The sequence below is a fragment of the Mya arenaria genome, chromosome 10 (assembly GCF_026914265.1).
Source record: "Mya arenaria isolate MELC-2E11 chromosome 10, ASM2691426v1".
NCBI classification, from domain to species: domain Eukaryota; kingdom Metazoa; phylum Mollusca; class Bivalvia; order Myida; family Myidae; genus Mya; species Mya arenaria.
Window position 1 is genome coordinate 55,660,015 of NC_069131.1, and position 17,690 is coordinate 55,677,704.

General features: G+C 35.3%; 1 protein-coding gene across 6 annotated transcripts in view; it reads right to left on the reverse strand.

The window, feature by feature from the left end:
- Positions 1-423: 423 nt before the first annotated feature.
- Positions 424-17,690, reverse strand: part of LOC128204072 (lens fiber membrane intrinsic protein-like) — a 48,659-nt gene continuing 31,392 nt past the window's right edge. For 4 of the 6 annotated variants that reach the window (XM_052905414.1, XM_052905408.1, XM_052905413.1 and 1 more), the window contains exons 2-3: positions 4,920-5,069; positions 424-2,014 (exon numbers count right to left, since the gene is read on the reverse strand). In XM_052905414.1, coding sequence (XP_052761374.1) covers positions 1,872-2,014; positions 4,920-5,069 — 293 coding nt within the window. In that variant the 3' untranslated portion in view covers positions 424-1,871. Of the gene's footprint in view, positions 2,015-4,919; positions 5,070-8,408; positions 8,707-13,589; positions 14,629-17,690 lie in introns of those variants that run through there. The other 2 variants (XM_052905409.1, XM_052905411.1) reach the window with 2 other exon arrangements.

A 17,690-nucleotide genomic window follows, 5' to 3' on the forward strand; every position in this document is an offset into this window, starting at 1 on the left:
ACTGTAAATGAAACAAACATGTTCTAACTGAAATGATGAAGTATTGTGTCGGCTATTCCCTTTGGACAAGGAAAGGTTTCTATGACAAAACTATTGTAAGATATTTACGCGGAATTGTAGTAGCTATACTTTCTAGTAAAGATAATGTCTGTTTACATTGCTAAACCATTGAATCTGTTTCAGCCGGGCCCAGTCCGTCTTTCAGTTGTTTAGTAAAGCAAAATTGATAATAATTATGTGTCAGTGTTAGCGCGAATGTCTCTATAGAAGCTAGCGCGCATGCGTGAACCACTGAATAACACCACTATTCGAAAGCTTTTTAAATGATTCATTCAAAATCAGCCCGGCGATTCTATTGGTGGATATATAAACGTCAACACTAAATAACTGTCCTGCTAAGTAAGATTATAAAAATACCACAGATTCTGTAAAACTGTTTTATTTATCGTATATATAAAAGGTTTCCAAACATACAATAAAATACAATGAACTAAAAAAATACACCAATTAAAAGCAAACGAATGGCAAATTAAGCTATATTGTCTAACATTCGGCATGGACATGTATACTTAAAAGTCTCATAGAAAAATAGATTCCCTTTGAAAGTGTAGAAAACAGTTAAAAATAAACAATATATTGTAAGGCAATTCTGAAAAAGTCTGAAAATAAAAATCAGAAGAAAATGTAAAATAATTGATGGTTTTGCCACTTTAAAAAATATTAAAATATAGATCTATGTTAATAAACTGTTCTGTATTTATATTATCTTTTTGAATATTCAGGGTTATTCATATTTAAGTTTTTGAAAATCTATTTTGTAAAGTATATACCTGACTTGCACTCTTTCTGTTCCAATGATAGACATATTCATTTATAAACAGCTAAACACTTCTTTCACAAATAGCAAAAATAGCTCAGAAAAAGGCACAATTACAGATGAAACAAAATAGCACCGTTATAAGCACCGCAACACGCAAAAGTGGCTCTTAATGCAATATTTGACAAGTCAGTTTTATTTTTGCTATTGTTATATCAGACATGTTATTCATAAAAAGAAGTAAAATCTCCCTTTAATGTGTCGTGCCCCTTAAATTAAAATTAAAGTCACGCAATGGGCGCCGTCATTCAAATGTTACATGCAATTATGACGTCATATTTTTCGATGACGTCATATTCACTGTAAGACCTAATTCTGCGTGTCGCGGTTCAAAAGACTTATATTTCAGCACACAGTGTTCTATAGGAAACGTTCATACGAAGATTTTTCTTCTTACTAAATTTTCCAATCATTTATTCTTTTCCAACATTGCAAAGTATTGTTTTATATACTAATTATATACATTCACTAAATAGAACACAATAGTTTATGGAACATTTGCACTTAAGTTGAACTTATTGAACTATTAATTCCCTGATATAATCCTTATCCTTGTATCGTGCTTTTAACATTACGTCTATTCCTCAAACGTTTCGTATGAAGTTTGCGCTAAATCATTTCAAGAACACTTAAGTCACATTGTGACCAGTATATTCTCCTGAAAGCAATACCAAATTTTCAATAGACAAATAGAAACAGATTTATATCAATGAGATGCGTTGAAAAAAATGAGACTGTCACATGTTTATCATGCGTCGACATTCGCCATTATAATATTCATAATGTAAACCAAAAACTTTCTATTGATAATAGTATAACCAGCCACTGATACATTATATACCCATTTTGCTTATAATATACACCAAACAGTTGCAGTTATTATAAGAAATTAACATAAAAACTCGCCATTTCCAACAAATCGATATTCATGCGCAATGATACCGCGCATGACGTCACGAACGCTAGTGATGACGTAACTATTCTAAAAATAGCTCTAGCGCTTGCAGAAGTCGATTGCAAGGAGAAGACCAGCTACAGCGAAGATGATACCAGCGATACAACATAGAGCGAACGACCACGATAGGTTGTAGTCCATCTTGGTGCCATAGATGATGATTCCGAGAAGGATACAGCCGGCTGAAAACAATTAGTAAGATAAGTTACACTTAATATGATGACATACGATAGGGAAAAACGACTAAGACATTTGATATTTCATTTTGGTGCCATAGATAATGATTCAGAGGAGTATACAGCCGGCTGAAAAAGGTAAGATCACAAATATTGATATCCGGGCAACACTGCTAAGACAGATATTGGGATCCATCTTTGTGCCAAAGATAAGAATACACCGACTGAAAGAGATCGGATGGATTACATTTAATGAGATACAATATCAACTTCCAATATCAACTAACTGTTTAGGGCAATTTTTATAACAATTTTCATAATTGATTGTTTTCACCTGCTTTGATCCGGAACTAACCAAGATCCGGAAAACCCCAAACAACTGTAGTATACCATGGCATTAATAATGTATAATGCGAATAAACAATTGACATTGACTTTTTATCTGAATATAGATCCGTCTCAATAAGATAACTAAGGGATAGTATAGAGTTGCACTGTGTTTGTTATAAGACCTACGCAGTGATCTCTCTTACAAGAAAACAGGAATGGTAACTAGTATATATTGTGTAAATAAACCGTTGCAGCAATTACTTCCCTTATCAGAACAATTAAATAGCGGGGAAGATGACTGCAAAGGAATATTGGTATACGTATTTAATTATTCTATTAAAATGGAGATAAAATATCCTTACATTAGTACAAATTAGTCGTTAACGTATGAAGGTATTCCACAGACATAGTTTGAAATCAAATTTGCAATATCGGAAAGCATACTATTCAAAGTTGAGACTCTGAGCCTCCCTTTGGGGCGGTTCATTGCACGGCGGCAGACCCCTCTTTCTCCCTCGGTTTTTAACGTTTTGATCTCATTTACACAACCACCAATTTGGTGCTGAATTGTTCTCTTTGGTGGTATACCTCGTTCAATGAGGGTCAGCAACGTTGCAGTTGAGTTTAAAGTCTCTTGCGATCCGCTGATTCACGCAACATAAACTCCTTGTGTATCGTTCATGTCGTTCTGAACTTGTACCAGGTACACAAAGGATATGATAAACTTTAACTACGGTCCTCCGATGATTCTAAATGCTGTTAAGGGAAAACCATTTTACCGATGAGAATACTTACTTTATGATACTAAAGGGAGATTATTTGCTGTAACAACATACTTGCAACGAAGCTAAATACTGGAGAAGGGAGACAACTACGAAGAACACGTATCGAAAATACTACTAAAGGGAGATAATATACTCCAGCTACGGCCCTTTTATGAAATTAATATTAGGGAGGGGAGATCACTACGTAAGATAACTAGTATCAAAAACTACAAAAGGGAGATAATATAACCCAGCTTCGTACCCGTGATGAAGCTAAATACTAGGGAAGGGGAGATCACCTAGTATACGAAAACAATTCGTATACTACTACGGGAGATAATACACTACAGCTACGTACCCGTAATGAAGCTAAATACTAGGGAAGGGCAGATCACCACGTATAGTTTTTTTTAGTTTATTTCATAAATCAAGGCATGTTACATGCATGTGATTTGAACATAAAACTGACATACAACTACATGGTTAAAACAAGTATAACAAAATGTAGTACACATACAAAGCGACAGTTTAAATGTAGTCTTTAGATGCTAAAATAGATATATTAGTTTTGTTACATATCAACATTAGCCAAAGAAATTCAAATAAATGATACAGGGAGAATGAGATCAATTAAAGTTAGCTAGAATAATTGTACAAAATATACGAAAACATTTAGTAAACTACTAAGGGACATAATGTACTTCAGCTACATACATGTGTGAAGCTTACTACCTGGGAGGGGAGACCATTACGTATGCAAACAAGTATCGAATACTACTAATACAGGGAATATTCTAGGGAGGGGAGACAACTACCTATAAAAGCACATATCAACCTATTAAAGGGCGGTAATATATTCCAGCTACCACCTGTGATAAAGCTACATACTAGGGAGGGGAGACCATCACATACATTAACAAGTATCGAAAACTACTAAAGGCAGGTAATATACTTCGGCTACTTACCTGAGATTATAAGTATCTTCCATGGCCGCTCGTGTAAGATAGGTTCATTCCGACCCGAGCGCGTAGGGAGCGAGGTTTACCGAGTTTCCGCAAAACACCCTGTACGAGGATCGGGATGAACCTATCTTACACGAGCGGCTATGGTAGATGCTTTTTCTCCCACCTCAGTTAAACAAAATTAAGTAAAAATGTATTTTTTGCTGGAACTCTTTTGTGCTTAGTGAAAATAATTGCGTATGGATATGCGATAGTTCGTGGTTGTCATGGATATGCGCGCAGTGATTCAGTTTATGTTAATAGTCAAATGGGTCTTTAAATAGTTCTAAGGAGAATGAAGCATTATTTCTTGAATGGTGCGTGAAAACTGTTTTATTGTGACATTTTAAGCGAATATTAATTAATTAGCGTTCTAAATATTACCACAAGACAAGATTTCCTTGATGCTACTGACGACAGTCTTCAAAAAGGGAGGTAATTACAATGTGGTGACTATTAAAAAGGAGTTCCATACGGGCATTTTATCTTCGCCCGTGGGCAAGATAAGAAAATCTAGCATGGTTAAATTATTGGATCTACTTATCTGAGGTCGGAGAAAAAGCTAAATACTGGGAGGGAACCTTTACATATGGTAACATGTGTCTAGTACTACTAAAGGGAGACAATTTACTCCAGCTACTTACCTGTGATCAAGCTTAATATTGAGGAGGGGGAGACCATCACATATGTTTACAAGTTTCTAAAGCTACTAAAGGAGGGTAATAAACTTCAGCTACTTACCTGTGCTATAGCTACATTCTATGTAAACAAGAATCGAATAATATTTAAGGGAGATAATATATTCCAGCTATGTACCTGCGATGAAGCAGGCGACCATGGACAGGATGAAGACGATTCTCTTCCCGGAAGTTGCTGGCACAAACACATAAAGCACGATCAGGATCAGGGCGGCGACTGCAGCGATAAATCCAAGCGTCTCAAACGCCTGAGTCGCTTTCAGCCAGCCTGGAAATAAAACAAGAACAAATTAAGACCTTTTACAAATGAATTTAAAATGTAATATGCATAGCAGTATATTTGCCTTAGTATGTGTATTTTATATTACCCTTTAAATTGGTTTAATTGAACGCTTGCTTGCGGTCATCGATATATGTAAGAGAACACAACTGGATAATCATTGAAAAAAGCGCGTTATGACATAGTGAACATGTTTGCCAAGTTTGATGTCCGTATCTTGAACCGTTGTCAATTAATGGTCAACAGAAATGGCGACGACTAACTAAGGCGCGGACGACGTTAACACAGTACAAGGTTATGATGTACTATGAACCCCTAAATCTTTCAACAAGAAAAATGACGAGCCACTCATTACAGCCGTCGAAACACTTAATCTAATCTAATAGTGTTTGATTTGTGGCGGCAAAATGAGCATAAACGTAAATATATAAATTACACAAAATTTTCAATTGCACAGATTTCAAGGTTAAAAGGTCAACATTTATTTCTTGAACATAATGAATACGATGTCCTGAAAATAAATCATTGTCTTATTTTTTGGCAAGGTATTTCTGATTGTACTGATGAGTAGTGCGCAAAAAAAACGTTTCGTTATTTATGTTTCCCCTCCCAGGAATTTATCCAGGTGGTTACCTAGCAACCAAATAATGCTGAGTCAACGAGACGCTCGGAATGTTTTACCATTGTCAGGTAGGCGCTCGTTAGAGGTGCATGTGTATTTGTAAATATTTGCTCTGTTCGTGAGAACTGTCAGGTTAACATGAGGTCTAGTAAGTGTTCTTTGTCAAAAGGTCATTCTATTAATATATGTCTGAGAAATGATTAGTACACTAATGTAATTTGGACAATTTAGCAATTATCAAACTATTTTCTTGACGTTTCTGCTTCATCCTATCGCTCAATGAATCACACAATTCATGGTATAAATAATAAAAGAACAATAAACTGATTTTCTAGAAAATATAAACGATGTTACAAAAAGCTAATCAAGCGATATTTGCTACTAAAGAGGTAAAAGCGAAACTTTTACGGAATCGTAGAAGGGCCATCGCTATCCGCCTTGTCACCTTTTGAAAATGTCCAAAAAAAAAACCAAACACGATTATGTGTTTGCTAAAATGTCGCATCCTTTTTTCACGTTAAAGGGACTCGCTCATGTTAAAAAAAATTCGATTTTTTTTGTATGACGAAAGAAAGTATAACAAATCATAATGACTGTTAAAACTAAGATTAAAAAACAACAACATGGAACCAGCAAATGTTGATATTTGCCCAAATATCGTATTTAAAGACCACAATTTTCATAAGCGCTTTTAACTGTAATGGTCACACAAAAACGGCTTTGTCGTTGCGTGATTGGTTGATTGAAATTTTCACGTGATGTTATCAGTGTATTGCTAAAATGTCAAAACATCCATTAATATTGTAAGTTCTTGTGGCTAAGTGGTGAATGCGTCGGTTTTCTATTTAAGCTTGACTTGACCGGTGGCGGGAAGGGGGGGGGGAGTCGAATCCAATTACAACCAAAATACTTTGGTTAGATTAAAAGGACTGTTCGGCAGTCCTGCAATTTCGATAGCATTGATGAAATACGTGTTTTCTTTACAATGATTATTTCGAGGTCAGACTGTCCCAACCAAATTAAAACCAATATATTGCATTCCATTTATAATCACTTCGCGAACGTCTGTAATAAAAAAAGGTTATCCCGAGCCCGATTAACGTCGAATATGCCTCGCGTCGGCCTTTTTTCGGCAACTCCATTCCGTTTTCTATACTGGGCGTAAAAATGAACCGGGGGTATCCGACGAGGCGGGCCTGTCTGATCCCGAGGACTCTGACGAACGTGTTTTTATCCATGATACTTGAGCGAAGAAATAGAGATTATTTTTTTAACTTAAACCCGTTATCATTCCGTCAAGATCAGTGTGAATGAAATGATTTTTAACATATATTTGTGCGTGTTGCTGGTACAAGAAACTAGCGAAAATAAATATCTTAAAGATAAAAAATTACGGCCGGAAAAAGCAAACATATTTTTTCTTATGGTTTATAAATATTCTGACAAGTTAATTATTTCTCAGTAAACTGCACTCCCATAATATCGTAGGAGGTAACCAGACTAGATTCTCAGGTATTCCAAGGTAGATCAACAGTTTCTTATCTCAGGAACTGTCAGATCTTATATAAGGTAACGACATCAATTATAGGGAGCATTTGATTACCTCATGCTTTTGGCATGAGTACGAAAGATGGTGGGTACGAAACCAGACAAAAAGAACGGAACAAAATGAGTACGAAAGATGGTGGGTACGAAACCAGAAGAAAAGAACGGAACAAAATGAGTTCGAAACAAGATGGACGTTTCATGATACCATAATATATACTTAGATCATTATTCAAGTATCGTCATTATTGCATTTCTTTCCATTAATATACGTTTGTTTTAAATATAACTAGATATAGCAATACTATTCATATCATACATCAACATTAATACATTACTCATACACGAACAAGTACATGGACATGTATCCAGAACCAAATAATCATGTATGCCATATTTGGTTGGTTGAAGCATCAGTTGTATAATAGGGGACAGAAGCTAACTATTTCGTATGTTTTCCCAGCCTATATATATTTCATACGGTCCAACCCCGTTGGCTCGAACTCCCAGGGAATGGCGAAAATACATCGCGCCTCAGATAATTCGAGGGATGCAGGAATGCTTACATTCAGTAAAAAAATCTGTCCTTTACATTCAGTTCGAGCCAACGAGGATTTCGAGCCAAGCGAGTTCGAGCCAACCGTGTTCGACTCTAAATAGTCAATATTTACTATATACTTATATAAAGGCTAGGAATACATAAAAAACTAGCCTATATATACAGTATTCATAGTATACATAGGTTATGAAAAAATAGTTTGCTTCTGTTCCCTGTTAAACAACCGGCAACATGAATCGTCTATATTTGGGCCTTGTTGGTTCCCGTGTAAGGTATTTATATTGTGGTTGTTTATAAAGTAATTATATCTAGTTATTTTAAACGTATGAATATTGCTTCTGTTATCTCGATTTTAGTTATATCGAACTTTTTTTCGAATAAGTAGGTTTAATAATATACATTTTGTAGTTCGGTTATATCGACTATTCATTATCTCGAAGTATTTCCCCAGGTCCCAACGACTTCGCCAAAGCAAGTTTTGACATTATCAGATATCAGTAGGAACGCACATGTATGAATAAATTGTGTCAGATCAACCGTAACATACGTTACTGAAGTAGCAGTACAAGATATGAACCGGCAAATGTAAGCCAAAACCTACCGGAATCCGGCGCATCTTCGCACCTATGGATGAAAAATGTGGACAAACACATTTTCCAGATGCCATAAGACTCCTTGATAAGAATGTCATTTGGTGGGATATTTCTGTACTGCCGAGTGGCCCAACCAACTGTGTAGAAGCCGAACATGTCAAGCAAGAGGCCTACAATGGCCAGTCCGAATGAGATCATGGAGAAAATGGAGGTGTCCTTGTAGCGACACATTGTGACGTCTGGTAAGTCACACTGACCAATCAAAACCACTTATATGACAACGTTCTTTTAAAACCACTTAAAGTAGTATTTTCTCTAAAAAAAACACTTATAGTATGACGTTCTTTGTAACCCACTTATAGTAGACTTTCTCTAAAACACTTAGGGTACGACTTTCTCTAAAACACACTTACAGAACGACTTTCTCTAAAAACTACTTGTAGTATGACTTTCTCTTTAAACCACTTACAGTGCGACTTTCTCTAGAAACACCTATAGACAACTTTCTCTCAAAACCACTTAAAGACTTTTCGTTATTGTATTGACAGCAAAAAACGTCTTTGGGACGTTAGTTTTCCTCAGTTCTTGTGTCGACTGATTTTGTCTTTGGAACGTTGATCTAGCGTTGCTTTTAACGTAAGGTACTGTATACCAGTAGCAACTCTTCAGTTTAATCACTTTGTGCTTGAACCTCTTGAAGAATGTGATGTGTTGTATATATTGGACTCGCTCCAAACGTTATAATGTAAGCATCCGATAGTGTGAATGTCGACGCTACTCTTCGATGCAAATATTAACACAACAGCATCTGTAGTCACAAGTTGCTATGGCTCAGACCGATCTGGAGAAACATCAGGCATTAACAATGGAATTTCAATTTCATGTTTATTATCAAATAAATTATAATCCTCGTTTTTAATTCCGCATACGAAAATATTTGTAAAACTAAATCACATAACAAGTAAGTATATGAATTTGAATGCACCGGGTGGTTTATTTTCGCAAATTAGCCACACACAAAACCACAAGAGTAATATCCTTGGTTTTATGACTCCATAGCAACTTGTTTCTTCGTTCAGTAGCAAAGTACTTTCACCTGGCGTAGATATATGAATTCATGTTTTCCGTGTTTCTTGTGGGAGATTCGCGTATTTTTCTACGGGTTATTCAGATGGTCTATATCATTAACAGTGTATGATGTAGCCCATCAACAAACAGTGGATCATTCGGGACTCCTCAGCCATTTTCCATCGAAAACAACCTCGGATGTTTGCCGGTACCTCATTGGAAGCAGTTAGTTTTTTTTTATTAATAGTATTAAATAATTGTAGTGTTTTAAAGTTGTTTTTATATATCAATCAATCAATTAACAATCTAACATTCCATTAATTCCTTTTTGATGGGTTTCCTGTGCGGAAGTATCGTATTACTCAACAGATCATTTGATAAAATAGCGCTTTAATCAAATAATTGTATTGCTTACAAATGTGAATGTATTTAAAGCTGCACTCTCACAGATATACCATTTTTACAACTTTTTTTTATTCTTTGTCTTGGAAAGTGCAAATGTTTGCATAAATAACTGCAAGCCAATGATATAAGATTGCTGACAAAAAATCAGATCGTAGATTATCATATTTCCGTTTGAAAATACGGTTTAAGAAAAATGCATATAACATGATTTTTTTAACTTAAATATACAAATCTGCGATCTAATTTTTGTCAGCAGTCTTATATAACTGGTTTCCATGGATTTTCGCTAAAATTGGCTCGTTCCAAGACAAAAAAATAAAAATAAAAAAAGTTGTAAAAATGGTCAATCTGTGAGTGTGCAGCTTTAAGGTATTATAAAACCATGTGAATCACAATAACTAGCCACGCAATTTTGAAAAAAGATTTATTTCCTTGAAGGAAAACTTAAATTAAGTACAGTTTTAGCATTAAATGTGAATAAAATCCAAGTGAACGCCTTAAACTTTTAAATTCCTCACGAAACAAAACCACAACTACCCAAGCAAAAAATACTTGTAAGAAACGAACTTATCTGTAAATCGCAATGGAATGTAAAACACTCTGCAATAGAATTGTTCCTGTTATCATCCCAATCTATTACATACAACAGTGGTCTCTACTAATCAAGAAAAAACATAGATTATATTTATAGCTTTGCATGTATAACAGACCACGACAAAACAGAACACTTGCATACCAGATGTTCTTAGACGCATGTGGCCGTTTATCGTACAATACGAGGTTTGTATTATGTAGGTATGTTTTAAGACCACACATTCTCTTATTACTTATTAATGTTGGATTTATAGTTGTATTTCAAGACCAAATCTTGATCGACCAAAACGAAAACATTGTAAACAAAAATAAAAAGCTGGGGTATTAACTAATATCATGTTTAAAGGCACAAGGACCAAGGCCAATCAAACAGAAAGAGACATACACCGCTACAAGATAACACAGTTAACAAAACTATCAAATTCAACTTCGAGTCAAGTAATAAGTTCGATTACAATCGAGCGATATAATCGTAATACTTCATTTATAGCAAACTTTCACTTAAGCAACAAACATAAAATCTATGAAGTTGCGCATCCCCGAGTTCATTGATAAAAGACAGTCAATCAAAACATACATATCTTAAATTGATAGATATGCTACGTATGAACAGCTCAAACAATTTTTGACTTGACTTGACTGGGCTCGACATAACAGCAAATTCAACGCCTCTTATAGCCTCCCTGTCGTGGTGGCCAAGGTAGTTCGCATGGTGTCTGATGAGAAGACAAAAGATGGCCAACAATGACCTATGATTGAACAAACGACAGCAAAGACTGATCCATCAGGTGGAATAAACGTTGAATTGAACTTCTCAGAGAAAGTGATGGAATGGGTATCTAGTATATATATATATATCTTAATTACTACAATCGTTGACATTGGTTTTAATATGCCATCTTTTTTCCATTAACTTATGGATTCAACAACCATTCATGGAAGCAACAAAATTGTTGAAAGGTACTATTTGAATTTTGTTAAGAATACGACGTCAAAATGGCATACCCAGAAACCATAGACATGAACGTTCATGTTGATATTATTAAAGAATCACCACATGACATCACATGACTATTGGCCGACTGGTTTATATACAAGAGAACATTAATTTGTTTGTGACGTTTGCAAGTGACTTTATCAATGGAAATATTGTTTACCCATTCACAACTAACATGACGCAAACGAGAGCCTAGCTACTCCTGGTCACTTGTTTGAGGTTGTCGAAGAAATAAAATAGGTTGTTCAACCATGAAATATTGTTTGTTGACGATATACATGTATAATCCCTTCAATGGTCAATCGAATGGTTGAATGGTTGGCGATATACGTGTATAATCCGTTAAATGAGCAATCGAATGGTTGAATGGTTGGCGATATACGTGTATAATCCCTTAAATGAGCAATCGAATGGTTGAATGGTTGGCGATATACGTGTATAATCCCTTAAATGAGCAATCGAATGGTTGAATGGTTGGCGATATACGTGTATAATCCCTTAAATGGTCAATCGAATGGTTGAATGGTTGGCGATATACTTGTATAATCCCTTAAATGGTCAATCGAATGGTTGAATGGTTGGCGATATACATGTATAATCCCTTAAATGGTCAATCGAATGGTTGAATGGTTGGCGATATACATGTATAATCCCTTAAATGGTCAATCGAATGGTTGAATGGTTGGCGATATACATGTATAATCCCTTAAATGGTCAATCGAATGGTTGAATGGTTGGCGATATACATGTATAATCCCTTAAATGGTCAATCGAATGGTTGAATGGTTGGCGATATACATGTATGATCCCTTAAATGGTCAATCGAATGGTTGAATGGTTGGCGATGTACATGTATAATCCCTTAAATGGTCACTCGAATGGTTGAATGGTTGGCGATGTACATGTATAATCCCTTCAATGGTCAATCGAATGGTTGAATGGTTGGCGATGTACATGTATAATCCCTTCAATGGTCAATCGAATGGTTGAATGGTTGGCGATGTACATGTATAATCCCTTCAATGGTCAATCGAATGGTTGAATGGTTGGCGATGTACATGTATAATCCCTTAAATGGTCAATCGAATGGTTGAATGGTTGGCGATGTACATGTATAATTCCTTTAATGGTCTTAATGGTCAATCGAATGGTTGAATGGTTGGCGATGTACATGTATAATCCCTTAAATGGTCAATCGAATGGTTGAATGGTTGGCGATATACATGTATAATCCCTTAAATGGTCAATCGGATGGTGGAATGGTTGGCGATATACATGTATAATCCCTTAAATGGTCAATCGAATGGTTGAATGGTTGGCGATATACATGTATAATCCCTTAAATGGTCAATCGAATGGTTGAATGGTTGGCGATATACATGTATAATCACTTAAATGGTCAATCGAATGGTTGAATGGTTGGCGATATACATGTATAATCCCTTAAATGGTCAATCGAATGGTTGAATGGTTGTGGCGATATACATGTATAATCCCTAAAATGGTCAATGGAATGGTTGAATGGTTGGCGATATACATGTATAATCCCTTAAATGGTCAATCGAATGGTTGAATGGTTGGCGATATACATGTATAATCACTTAAATGGTCAATCGAATGGTTGAATGGTTGACGATACACATGTATAACCCCTTTAATTGTCAATCGAATGGTTGAATGGTTGACGATATACATGTATAATCCCTTAAATGGTCAATCGAATGGTTGAATGGTTGACGATACACATGTATAACCCCTTTAATTGTCAATCGTATGGTTGAATGGTTGACGATATACATGCATAACCCTTTTAATTGTCAATTGAATTGTTGAATGGTAATCAACATCGTGTTTATTGACATAGATGGGACTTAAAAAGTGTTCACAAAATCTTTAACTGTATTTCGACTTTTACAAACGCGTTCTCCTCGCTAAACATACCAGCTAAAAGCTGAGCTGTATATTATTTGTTGACGATATACATGTATAATCCCTTTAATATCAACTGAACTGTTGAATGGCAACCAATATCGTGTTAATTGACATAGATGGGACTTAAAAAGTGTTCACAAAATCTGGAACCGGATATCAACCTCTACAAACGCTTTCTCCTCGCTAAACCTACCAGTATAAGGGAACCAAACCGGATATCCGTCGGGTTCGCATCCTTGTTTTCTGCATCTAAATACAGCCCCGGCAGCATAACATTCATCCCAGAGACCAAAGTACCAGGCGACACTGAGTTGATTGGTCGCACCGGGCGGGAAATCCGCTGTTGCCCATCCCACGGTGTAAAAACCGAACATGTGTAGTATGTACGCGCAAACCGCGAGCACAAAACTAGTAATTGCACAGCAACTCGCGTTTTTTGATTGACAACACATTTTGGTCTATTTTTAGAGAAACACAATTTCTATCAAAAACCCTTTGATAAAATCATTTGAATAGAATATTAAAACACAATAGCGCCCAACGATATTGCCAATTTAAGTCCAATTGATGTATTAATGTCAAATATTCCAACTTTGAAGTGTTTGTCCAAGAACATCGCACATGAATGTATTTATTGGAAACTGAATCACATATGTTTACGAATATAATTAGCTTATACACAATAAAGCCAAGGAAAACTGAAACGGATATCCTCGGAGTTATTACTCCATAACAACTTGTTTCCGAATATTTCCAACGGCACTTTACTTTCACCTTGCTTAGGTATATGAATTCATGAATGTTCTCAGCGTCTTCTTAGAGAGATAGATGCTTGTCGTTTTTTTTCTACGGATGAATCAGATGGTCTGTGTTGTTTACAGTTTATAGTGATACTGCATCAACAAAGAGGATAAAAGTTATCTTAGAAAATAAATTCAAATTGCCAAAGTATGTTGATAAATTAAAAACCAAAAATACCCATCTGCTATCATGTAAAAATTGGGTTATTGTAACTCAAGTCCAAGAAACACACACAGCTGCCAATTTAACTGATATATAAGTCAAATTATCCGTGAAATCATAAATTAACACATATCTCATATGTTTTTGAATGAGTTTTCTTTCTGTACACTCCTTGGAATAGTAGGATAGACGGCTACTTCATAAGAGGAGACAAATTCAATTAACATTCCGTTAATTCTTTTTTCATGATTTTCCTGTCTATAAATATACTGTTGCAAACCGGATAGGCAGGTACATGTGCACTTAAACCACCATCAATCAAATGATATATTTATTATGAGATGTAATATTCAAGAAATTCCAACGGAAAAACATCCTTGAACACTAAAATCAATACTTTCAAACACGTGTATCTTAAAAAGATCAATAAAACAGATTTATTCATTAAACGATTAATCCAGCACTTAAGTTTTAAACAACTATTCTAGTTATATGTTAAGATTTCAAGCAAATCCAAGAATACCTTAACATTTATCCTTGGACGTCTGATGAGACGAAAAGTAGGAAACGAACTTATTAATCAGATGTACGGGAAGTTACATGTACAGCACCGTGCAAAAGTATTGTTACTCATATCTTCCCAATCTTTTACATAGAACAGTGGCCTGGGCTTATCAGTAGGAATAGAGTAATGGATGTTGACGTGCACGTGAATCTAGGTGTGTTTATACTTGTTAATATGTAAGTTACTGAGTCTAAGATGGCTCAGGAAAGTGGACTGTACTTACTTCCGATAGCAGTATTAAGTTAAAGATGCATTCTTACTCCCAAATAAGATGTACCACAATGAATACAATTGTTTTAACTTACCGAAAGGATGGATAATATCGAAAATAATGGTTCTTATGAATAATACCGTGTTTAATTTGAAAGTAAGGTGCAGAAAACACGGTATATCTACCTTATGAGACGATAGTTGATCATTGCAAATCTTTTAGCACTCACCATTCATTTAATATGTGTGCGCTTCAGCTTTAAATACAAGGTTACAACCTTGTTAAAAGTTATTGAAATTTTCCTAAGATGCATTATTTAGTAGTTTAAGGTTAATCGCCCAAAATGTATGTTATTATTAAGGGTTGTGTTATTAAACTGACCTTTACTGGTCACATGTTTAAAGTTCATGAAGGGCAGCAGTCATGCAAACATGTCTGATTTGTTTTATAGACTCAAAACTCGTTATTTTGAACTCCGTTATCCCGATGTTCTGGTTATGTCGAACATTTTTTCGAATGTGTTATGTTTATGAATACCCTTTTTGTATATGGTTATATCGAATGTTCGTTATCTCGAAGTATTTTCCGAGGTCCCAACGACTTCGACATAGCGAGTTTTGACTGTTCTTTGAACGCGATGTATATACATTATGATTATATTCATCAAAACGAAAGCACGACACGAGGCTATATACGCCTTTATGTTTTATTGAGCAATCAAGGGGAAAGACTCTAACTCAACAAGTTTTAAAGAGTTGTTGCCCTTTGGTTGTTTGATGAAGGAGCGGGAGAGAAAGTGCAATAAACAAGACGTCTGGTGCATTACTAAAAATAATACTCTTATAGTTTTAATAAAAGGTAGTTTGGTATTCGTGGGGTGCGAGCTCACACCGGTAAAGTCGAGAAAAAAATAATAAAAAACGTCTTCACCAAAAGACCGAAGCGAATGAGTTATCTTTTTTCATTACATTTAGCTGTCACTGATGGAAATATGTTCAAACAATATTGAGCGATTCGTCTTGGTTAAGTATATAATATTTATATAAAACTCTGTTTCTGTTTGTTAATATTTAAATAGCTTTTAGCCTAAATTATATGAAAGACAGACTTCTTTCATGATGTTTCATATGGGCAGTTTGGGGATGCGTCTAAAAAGTGGTTGAAAATATAATAGTGCAAACTTGCCTTGGGATGTACTTTGGTGAACAAAACATTTTAAAGTTGAATGCGGTGAGCCTGTTTCAGCAGCAATCTAAGTGAAGTCGTGAATTGTGAAATGTGAATTGATCTTAGGGTCATATTTTCGTATGTAATTTTAAGAATAAAACTTTAGGTATTAAAGGGACTGGACCCCAGATGGTCCAAAAATCGGCAATTATAGTGTTTCTTCAAACAAGCATGGAATTGGCAATGCAAGCTAATAGAAAGCTAGTAATACATTATTTTACATGATTTAACGAATAATCGCAACAATCATGTTGCTGTCTCATCTGAGCTCCCCCGTTTAAAAAAAAACGCATACTGGTTTCCCAGTTTAAGTCATATCTGTTTTTGAGTACAGATAAATATAGCGATGCTATTTTAAACTTACTGGGGTTCCCGTGGTAAACAATCCTAGTAAATTTCGAATTGGAAAAATATGCAAAAACTGCGAAAGATGCGTGTGTCGTAAGCGATGTGAAACATCAGTAAGTAAGAATCGATTTGTTGTACACATCTATATGATTTTTATTTCAGTGTTTGACAATTTTCTTTTCTTCTTGCAATTGATTCATCTGGTGTCTAGTCCCTTTAAAGTTGAACATGTAGTTGAGAAAACAAAACGTATTAACGTGTCGCCAATTGTGTATTTGCACATATTTAAGATTCTTATAATAACGACTAAGCTCTTTTAGACTGGGAGCCCGCGGGCTAATAAATGGGGTTTTCTTAATAAATGAAAATACAGATGATAAAAAACTTTACCCAGTCCTGTTTTCAATGAACTCAGCTTTGGTAAGGTCTTAGGCTATTCAGACGCAGTAAATATATTGATATAGACAGACACATGTAAAACTTACGGAATCAGTTTTCATTAAAGCTATACATAAGAGATTCGGAATATGTAAAAAGAGAATCGCATGGCATGCAATCATTAGCCTATCTGCTTTATTGTAAGAATAAGATGTGGGAGAGATGGTGTATATGTTCATCTTTACTCGTATAAAGAACTCAATAACCTTATTCAATGTAGCCCTGGAGTCAAGCCATCACAGGGGTGGTATTCAATATTCAACTTATTATAAGGTCGTACGTCATTGGTTTCATCCACTGGTCAGTTATTAACACCAAGTAATCAGATAAGCTACATCGTTCTTAGATCCAATTAAGACACCAACTTATCCGAAGAGACACACAGCCATTACATTGATAAAATATCACTTCGGTCAAACACAACCAAACTTCAACGACTTCAAGAACAATCAAGGTAAACTGTAGTTTCCAATATGGCAAACATTTTCTTTATGGTAGCATAAAAGTGGTTTTTAATCTCTAAATACTACTTGTAACAACAT